General features: G+C 40.2%; 1 protein-coding gene across 2 annotated transcripts in view; it reads right to left on the bottom strand.

Annotated features, from left to right (window-relative positions):
• Positions 1–359: 359 nt before the first annotated feature.
• Positions 360–9,785, bottom strand: part of LOC123520665 (nephrin-like) — a 351,273-nt gene continuing 341,847 nt past the window's right edge. The window contains exons 15-25 of one of the 2 annotated variants that reach the window (XM_045283175.1): positions 8,725–8,891; positions 8,257–8,386; positions 7,147–7,292; positions 6,643–6,830; positions 6,133–6,297; positions 4,394–4,507; positions 3,988–4,132; positions 3,354–3,521; positions 2,482–2,597; positions 1,572–2,268; positions 360–1,274 (exon numbers count right to left, since the gene is read on the bottom strand). In XM_045283175.1, coding sequence (XP_045139110.1) covers positions 676–1,274; positions 1,572–2,268; positions 2,482–2,597; positions 3,354–3,521; positions 3,988–4,132; positions 4,394–4,507; positions 6,133–6,297; positions 6,643–6,830; positions 7,147–7,292; positions 8,257–8,386; positions 8,725–8,891 — 2,635 coding nt within the window. In that variant the 3' untranslated portion in view covers positions 360–675. The remainder of the gene's footprint in view (positions 1,275–1,571; positions 2,269–2,481; positions 2,598–3,353; positions 3,522–3,987; positions 4,133–4,393; positions 4,508–6,132; positions 6,298–6,642; positions 6,831–7,146; positions 7,293–8,256; positions 8,387–8,724; positions 8,892–9,785) is intronic. The other variant, XM_045283176.1, reaches the window with a different exon arrangement.

Below are 9,785 nucleotides of genomic sequence, written 5' to 3'. Positions count from 1 at the left end.
CATGCCAACATCTCATTCTATATGAATCCTTAAAAGGCACCACAATGGTCTTTATATATATATATATATATATATATATATATATATATATATATATATATATATATATATATATATATATATATATATATATAAAATGGAAAATTATATTTGTGAATGAAAGCTAACATTGTTTGGCAGAAATATTTCTTTCACTGCTATCTTCAGTCTCTGATTACAAACATCTCAAAATTATTTTACAAATTTCTTGCTGTACAGTGTATACTATATATATATATATATATATATATATATATATATATATATATATATATATATATATATATATATATATATATATATATATATATATTCTTGTAAAGTGTAGATAGGAACCCCTTTCTTCATTTTCAACATAAAAGAAAGATCATAATCATGGTCGGCAGTGAGAGTAATTCATGATGCAAGCTGCACAACTTTCCCTCTATACCTTTCTCTTAAAGTGTAGGAGTACATGTATGTACCCAAATTTTAGGAGTTGAGTAAAATTCAAGCTTTCAACAGAGTGGTACTTGGTACATATTGTAAAATTAAGAGTGTCAGTATGTTTACTAATGTTTCAGACACTAAAATCCATATGATACTTGAAAAAATTTTCTTATTTGGTATACATTATATTCTTTGATTAGATATTTTCTATTGATCGTCTATTGGATGAATTTTCTTATCAGTGTTAGCTAACTTGACTGTATTATTGCTTTTTATACTATCTTGCCTTGAGCAACTTGAGGGATGCTTTGGACCCAGGGTGATGGTAGAAGTGGTGGAGGAAGTGGAAGTGTCTGTAGAGCCTCGAGAGGGCAGCATTGTGGACTCTGAGCCCTCGTGAAGAACTTCTTTCCAGCCGACTCTTTTTGTGCCTGAGGAAGTCATTTTACACAGGTCAGGAGGCACAGGGCTGTAGTCATCGGGATGAAGATGGCTCTTGTATCCTATGTAGCCACTGATACTGTTGTGTCTGGTGCAGTTAGGGATGTTAGTTCTTGATTTTGAGTAATAGACAGGATACTCTTTAGCCTTCCCACACACAGCTGCATGGGAGGCATTCAGCTGTGGGTTACTGTAAAAGCTGCCTGTGCAGCACTGGTCTACACCCAGGTGGTGGTGGTGTACACACTGAAGGCTGCTGTAACTGTAGCTGTGCACTGAGTGGGAGCGCTGCAGAGCATTGTACTGAGATGGCTTAAGACAACTCCTGCGTGGCTGGTTTGTTGGATATGCTCCTGATGTGCCTGCTGGGCAAAAAAACAATTTAATTATTCCTGCTTAATCATTAAGATAGATATGTTCAAGAAAGTTGCAAACATGCCAGATGCCCTGGAAAGCACTTGTATGTAGTGGCACCATACTCTGCTTGAGAATGGCTATAATCTTCAAGATATCAATCCTGATATTCTTGTAAGCCTAACTATTGAATTCTATATTGTGAATTATCTTTCTGCTTGCTTATCAGTACTTATTCCATGATATTTGTGCGCAGGTGTTTCCTACCATCATGTCAAGACATCAAGTGAAAAGCCAATATGTATTACCTGTCTCCTGTATCTGTTCACAGCTGTCCTCGCAAAAACCTGAAGCTTCTATCTGGATTGAAGGACTGAAGCTTGGTCTCATAGGTGTCAGTTGATGGGGCTGATTGTACTGAGGAGAGTGTGAGGGAAGGTGGTAGCACATTGGCATCTTCTGGTACAGCTGTTGTTCTTCCTCCAGCTGCTGTTGAAGATGTGGCTGGCCGTGATATATGACCTGAGTGGGTTGTCGTGGTATCTGGTATTGTACAGAACTTATGTTGTGGGGTCTCTTGGAGAAGCCATAAGACTCACTGCTGTGCTGGGATGATGCTATTGAGATTCGATCATCTTCATAAGGGTTAAATGTTTCTTGCTGTTCTAGTAAAGGATCACAACTGTCCGATGTTGTGGGACAAACATCAGGGTTATTTGTGGAATGGATAACATTTCTTGTCTCTTGAAATTGCTCATATTCATGTCTTTGTGGGCTTGCTGAAGCAACTATAGTTGTTTTGTCTTCAGAAGATACTTTGTCATTTTCAAGAAGAAATATGTCACTCTTCCCACTCACGCCTCCATTCAACAGTGGACTGGAGCTCCTGGACCGTGAGGAGGTGCCAGAGAAAGGAGGCAGAGGTTCAGGTGTGTTGGAATTTGTGTGGGAGTTGATGAGGCAGGTGTGCTCACTTTCCTCCAGTCGTGTCTGACTGTCAATAGACTGAAAGTACACATAGTAAACATTAGTAGCTTCATCTGTTAATTTGTGATTTTGAAGAGATAATGAAACAGATTTAAGCTATCAAATATTTAAATTGTAGTTGTAACCAAAATATTTAAATGTGTATTTTTTTCTTATTACTATAGCCTACTTTATGTACAATGTTTTATCATAAATGTTGCATATTCTGCATGAAAAATTTTGAAAATTTACCTGATACTCAGGAGGAGGACCTTCACTTATAGACGTGAGGGGAAACTCGTCTCCCTGAGTCAGGGTCCCTGAGGTTGGTGTGTAGACCTCCAGAGCGGTGGTCTTGCTTGATGAAGCTGTAACAATAGTCACTTGCAGGGATGTCAAGGAGCAGACATGTCCATCCATTAACCACTAATTGTATGCAAAATTAATCAAAGCATAACTATCTGTGTCATGATAGTTATGTAATTTCTTTGAACGTAATTTAATAAGTAATATATATATATATATATCTGATTGGTTACAAAGATGAGGAGAAAATATGACATGAAGGCAGGGCAGGACAACTACAGTTGTCTATGATGGAGTGATAGAGAGAGAGAGAGAGAGAGAGAGAGAGAGAGAGAGAATTTTATCATTATGCTTAAAGGAATAAGAGGAGCAGGAAATATGGATAGAAATGAGTTCTCTGTAAGGAAGATTGAAAGACTAATCAAAATAATACATATAGAATGATGCAAGAAATAAAATTGTTTAATTAGAAGTTCTTGTGTGGAATGCACTTGAATTTTAACCATCAAGATTCAAGACAGAAGATATCCATGCATTTAAAAGTTGTGGATATGGATAAATGTAAAAATGATACAATGATACAAATTCAAATCCTGAACTGCATTACTTATATATGTAAGATTAATGAACTCAAACTCTGAAACAATCTATATGAAGTAACAGTGGTGACCCGTGAACCTCAACTGTACAAAAAATACTGGATGAATAGGCTACATATATGAAGTGAGGAACATACTGGTATGGTGTACTGAAACTAGTCAATTACTGTACATACACATGCAGAAACGAGTCATTGGACATCATTTACTGTTACTCACCCGAAACATTTCTTTTCAGAGCTCTCCGCCTCAGGAAGCAGACAATGATGGAGATGTTGAGGACAAAGAGAGCTGTGGCAGTGAGGCAGATGAGGAGCATTATGAGGCGGGACACTCGTGGTTGCTGGCCACTTACACTGCTCCCCACCGCTGCCTCCTCCAACCCACCTGTGGCAAGACGTGTTGATATGTACCACCAAGGATCAATGCAAAGTAAGTACAAATATCAAATGACCTTTCTCCACATTTTTTTCTCAACACTGCCTCTACTTCAACATTGATTCCATATTGTGATGTGGATATAATGGGATGGAGGAATGCAAGTTGAGTTTCTGGTGCTTTATTTCCTTATTTTCTTATTATTTAACATTTTAAGAAACATTGTATAAAACTTGGCCAGGCTATTCAGTAATAGTTTCCTTTGGTGCATCGCAAGAAGGGATGGTGAGGCAGAAAAATGAGGGAGAAATAAAAGTTAAAAGAGGAAAGGGAGAAGAAATAACTAAGGAAAGAGAAAAAACAGGAAGAAAAGTAATAGGAAAAGAAAGAAGAGGAAGTAGAAAAAGAAAAACAAGAAAATGAAGAAAACTAGAAAAGAAAGAAATAAGTCACACAGGAGGAGCCATGCACATACCCAGCATTGTAATCTTGACAGGCGGTGAGGTGTGGTTGGAGTGGCCTCGGTCATTGTAGGCTTGGATGACAAAGGAATACTCTGCTGCAGGAGTGAGACCCTTGACGATGGTCCTTGTTGTATTGCTACCATGGACATCCAGGAGCTGCAACAGTGTTAATATTTGGTTCACAGAAATGACATAAATTTATTGGTGACATTACCACTGTGCTGCAATATCACTGTAAACTTCCTCAACAAATCCATTTATGTGCTTAATATCAACCTTGATAATGTAGGAAAAAAGGATAAATCAAAAGAGGAAATTTCAGGAAGATAAATCTATTGTGTATATTTCAATTTTTTTTCTTTCCACATCATTATGTATGTATGCAAGTGGCACATGTTGAATGGTTCCAGTGCTCACCTCGTTGCTGCTGCCGTCTGTGGTGTGGTACTGCAGCAGGAACCCATCTGGTGCAGCACCCGAGGGATTGTTGATCCAGGAGGCAATGACAGAACTTGAAGTCTGGATGCTCACCTACCAGTATATAAAAAGCTGTTATAAGAGATTGCATACACACATACACAAACACACTCAGTTTGATGTGGAAAGAGGCTGAAGAAGAGTGCTTTTACAAGAGATGTCAGAAAGTATAGTTTCCTACGTAGAAGTACTGATTGTAAGGTACAGTCTGGACAAAGAGATAGTTGATTTTAAAATCACATATGGATTCAAGGCAAGTTATATATTAAAAGGCATTGAGATGGAATAGCATGATCACACACACACACACACACACACACACACACACACACACACACACACACACACACACACACACACACACACACACACACACACACACACACACACACACACTCAGTAATCACATTTATAAGACCAACACATGATGATGAGTTAAGGATTTGATTCATAGAGTATGAATGAATTACACACATACGCACATACACTCATAATAGAAGGTAAAAGGTTGAGGAGACACATAAAGGAAATGTGCAAAAATGTTGAGTAATGGTGCACCAAATAAGCATTGATGAGCTCCATTAGTTAATTAGTCACCATCTTTGACTCTATCAGGACTCATAAACCTCACGTCTGAATTAATACGTAGCTCTTTCTGCTTCACACAAAACTGATCTCAGCTGTGCATGACATGGCTGGGAGAAATGACGTGAGTAATTGCCAGGTCATGATTCCCTCTACTGCTGCTGTCTTGACCACACCCTTGCCACCTTTTCCCTTCCTCTGTCAGTAACTTGGCTGGCCTCTCCACTTCCTCTTTCTGTATTTCCCAACACACCTTCCCTTGTCACACTCATTTCCTTCTGCGTTCCCTCTCTTTCATTCAAGGATATATATATATATATATATATATATATATATATATATATATATATATATATATATATATATATATATATATATATATATATATATATATATATAGTGCTATTTGATATTCTCTCTCTTCTCTCTCTCTCTCTCTCTCTCTCTCTCTCTCTCTCTCTCTCTCTCTCTCTCTCTCTCTCTCTCTCTCTCTCTCTCTCTCTCTCTCTCTCTCTCTCTCTCTCTCTCTCTCTCTCTCTCTCTCTCTCATCTTATTTTTCAAGATATATATTAATAGTCCATTTCTTTGTCAAGCATTGCCTCCTTCAAACAAAACAAAATAGTCACCTTGATATATACGAATATGTAAAAGATAATAATAATAGTTACGGCATATCCACCAGAGAGAGAGAGAGAGAGAGAGAGAGAGAGAGAGAGAGAGAGAGAGAGAGAGAGAGAGAGAGAGAGAGAGAGATATTCTGTCACAATTATGAGAAAAGGCTTCATCTCCCGCCGTGAAACTACAGTTAGTCAGGATTGAACTCGTAACTTTTACGGCGCGAGGTGAGCAATCTACCAGAGAGCCACCTAATCCGAGAGAGAGAGAGAGAGAGAGAGAGAGAGAGAGAGAGAGAGAGAATTACATATATACAGTAAGTCGTCAGAATTTCCATCATGAACTCTATAATTAATGTGACAAAGGTTTTGAAGACTGTTTTTACGGTTGCAGTGATTGATGAACAAGAACTAACAGAAGAAACGCTATTAAGAACTCGGTTAATTAAAGTGCTTCAGTATAAGGGCTGCAATCTTACGTTGAAGCTAATGGGCGCGGCGGGCAGGATGGGCGGCGTGAGGATGAAGGAGACGGAGTGGGAGCCCTGTGAGTTGTGGGCGGCGCAGGTGTAGTTCACATAGTCCCGCACAGTAACACTCTTCACTTCCAGCAGCGACGACCACTCTATTACGTCATCCACCAGCTGTAGGGGGAGCAGCCTTTATCACACACACACACACACACACACACACACACACACACACACACACACACATATCTATTCCTATACTGATGATTAGATATCCGTTTCCTAGTAAAGTTGCTTTCTCTTTAATATGTGAAAATATCTTACAATTATATAGACTAGATGCTTTTGCGTTCGTTAAACTCTTTAATAAGTGATTATAAGGACAAATATTTGTTCAAATATTTCCGTTCAATGAGGCTTTTCATGATCCGAGGACGTCTGTCACTGGGTGCGTAATGTGCAGCACGTGCGTAAAAGAGATAACAAATGAATTCTCAATGAGATGAGATGGAGTTTGACCTGTGGCACGTGGATGATGTATTTCCTTCCATCTGAGAAAATTTCCTTGTCGCCCGCTGTCCAGGTGAATGTGGGCGTGGGTGCGGCCCTTACGCGGCAATCCAACACGCCCCTTCCCCCTATAGGCGCCAAAGAGCGGCGCTCGATCTCTCCTGTTTGTGTGATGCTGGACACAGACTCGGGAGCCTCTGATAAAGAATCACAAACACCACCAGTTAATAAGCTTGGAGAGCCGGTATGGTCACATCAAAGACACACGAGTATGTGACCAAATAACCACAAATAATCCGCATCAGCACATGTAAGATAAAAAAAAAATGTTTTTGATATGATTTCTATATAGATAAATTAATTTTATGGCACATAACCAAATAACAAGAATTTTTTCATAAACTTGTTAAAGTACCATATATTCATGATATTAGTCTTAATTCTACTGGTAGTCTGTTTGTTGTAGATTTGTTACAATTCTAAATGACGCGCGTCTCTGAGTGTTATACTCACGTGTGACAACGATGGCGGTGGAGATCGGGGGAGGCGAGTCGATGGTGTTAGAGGCGTAACAGAGGTAGAGGCCCGTGTCCTCCTTGCGGGCCCACTCCAGCACCAGGCGGGCCTCCCCCAGCCCAGACGACAGTATGACTTCAGGTCTGATGAGATAAATTTAGTGGTTTCTGTTGTGTATTATCAAATCTTTCACATTATGTGCTATTGATTTTTACCTCGGGATTCTTTTAAGGCATCGTACATTTTGTTTCTTTTATCAATTTGGTTCCAGGATTTGCTACGGTGATGACTGTAGGGCACGTGCTGCTGTGATGTATGTGTTCTTTGCTAGGCAGACACTCCTGACCTTCACTCATTCATCTCCTATTAATTCAGTTACTGTACACAATCAAGGTGAATTAAACAATAGAGATAAATTTTAGAACTAAAAAATATGGGAAAACTTATTAACAAGTAAATATATAAGCAAATATATCTATAAGATTAGTAAAAAAAGTAATAAATGAATAAATAACAACCAGAAAGCAGACAAAATACCATGTGATTTTTCCTCAGCCAAATGAAACATGACGCCAGTTATGACAGTAATAATAGACTGAGGCTTGGGACGAATCGTGTACGAAATTATGCCTTTTTAGGAAGCGAATGGCACTACATTTATTGCCTGGACATTGCGAGGAGGCGAGTGTGGCTCCAGTAACCTGCGTGGCGTGGGAGTTGATGGTGGTGGTGATGATGATACCATACTGGTGGTAGTGAGGGCGGGGATGAAAGGGTATCAATGCTTTCGTGACATTTATGGTGACATTACCGAGTGCCGTATGGTGATTATGATGATAGTGATGAGAGTAGTGCGGATTGATGTGATGATGATGGTAATGATAAGGATGTGTGCTCTCATAACGTCATGTGGTCTTCACGCTGGGAGGTGTGCGGTGTAGGCTGCTGTGAGTGACGATGATGGTGATGAATGATGGTATTGTGAGCAAAGTAATGATAATAGTTATGCTTCCCTCTCCTCTATGCAGCGGGTCCCAATCCCGCGGAACCCATGCGTTACGTGTGTGAGCGGGAGGCTGGCAGGCAGCGATATAGGCAGCCCCTCACCTGGTGTCCGCGGTCTCCCTCACCCAGGTGATGTTGGGCGGTGGATTGCCAGCGGCAGAACACAGCACGGTAGCAGCGCTGTCCTCGTCCACCGTCACACGTTTAGCTGCTAGTAAGTCCTCCGGCCCATCTAAACAAACAAACAAACAAAAAAAAAAAAAACGTACACATTCATTAAGAGGAAGCTAAGATGACTGTATTTGATATTTATTTCATTCTGCTATCATTCACTGGGATAATAGGTAGCTACAAGTGAACGCAGTAACTTTTCCAATGTGTCATAATATGCAAGGCTTCCAGAAACCATTATAAGTTAAATAAAACGTCCTTTTCTATAATAAAAAATCTATTTATTGATCACTAGTGAGGATATCAAGTATGTATATCAATGGATGACCAAATAAATCATTACAAAGGATGTCCCCCCGGGAGGTGGAGTGCCCCAAGTGGACACCCTCAGAGACTAACACTGCACGTTGATGGAGAAGGAGGAGTTGATGGCAGCCTGCGAGGTGCGGGCAATGACTGTGTAATTCCCGGTGAGGCGGCGGGAGGTACGAGGCAGTCTTAGTTCTCCCCCGTTGTCACCATGGCCCTCATTCTGCAGCGCCTCGGGACCTCGCCACCAGCTGTACCTGCGATCATCACCATTTTCCTGCTTCAAGGTATTACGCCACCGCTTATGTTGTCAATACTACTATTAATAAGAATTCCATCATCACCATCATCACTGTCACCACCGATACTACTACTACTACTACTACTACTACTACTACTACTACTACTACTACTACTACCACCACCACCACTACCAATACTCCTGCATCCCCCATAGAGATCCACATTATACGTATATTTATGTGGAGAGAAGGGAACAGTTCCCTCACCAAGGCAACTCTGACCAAACCGCCCTTGAGGTTCACATATTATTTCCTCTCCCCCACAAGTATTTACCGAGCTCTTAAATTTTTCTCTTTGTATCTAAATATAGCTCCCCTAGATAAACATTCTGTACCACGAGGCCTCTTTGCGTGGGCTGGGAAGCGAGGAAAGGCATAATGTAGTCGTAATATTCCTTTTAATCCACCTGGAGAGGAGGGGAAAGTGTAGGAGGAACGGAAACACTGAGGATGGAAGGAAGGAATGGATAGTGGAGGTGGAGGTTAGGGGCGTGATGTGAGTGTATCGAGTTTGTTTTTATTTACTCTCTCTCTCTCTCTCTCAATCTCTCATCAGCAGATGTAGTAGTAGTAGTAGTAGTAGTAGTAGTAGTAGTAGTAGTAATAATAGTAGTAGCATACAATAGTAGTAGTAATAGAAATATCAGTAATAAATAGTAATAGTAGCAGAAACAGAAATGTTCACACCCCAAACAAACTCTACGGTACCACCAACCCATATTTAACTTACTCTACGGGTAAACTACCAACATTTTCCTCTCTCTCCCTTCCCTTCCACGCTCTCTCAGACCATCTCACTCACTTCCCCACTTTTCCACCCTATTTACACTATTACCACCACCACCACTA

This window comes from Portunus trituberculatus, chromosome 47 (assembly GCF_017591435.1).
Source record: "Portunus trituberculatus isolate SZX2019 chromosome 47, ASM1759143v1, whole genome shotgun sequence".
Taxonomy (NCBI): domain Eukaryota; kingdom Metazoa; phylum Arthropoda; class Malacostraca; order Decapoda; family Portunidae; genus Portunus; species Portunus trituberculatus.
This window is presented reverse-complemented; position numbering and strand designations above follow the sequence as displayed.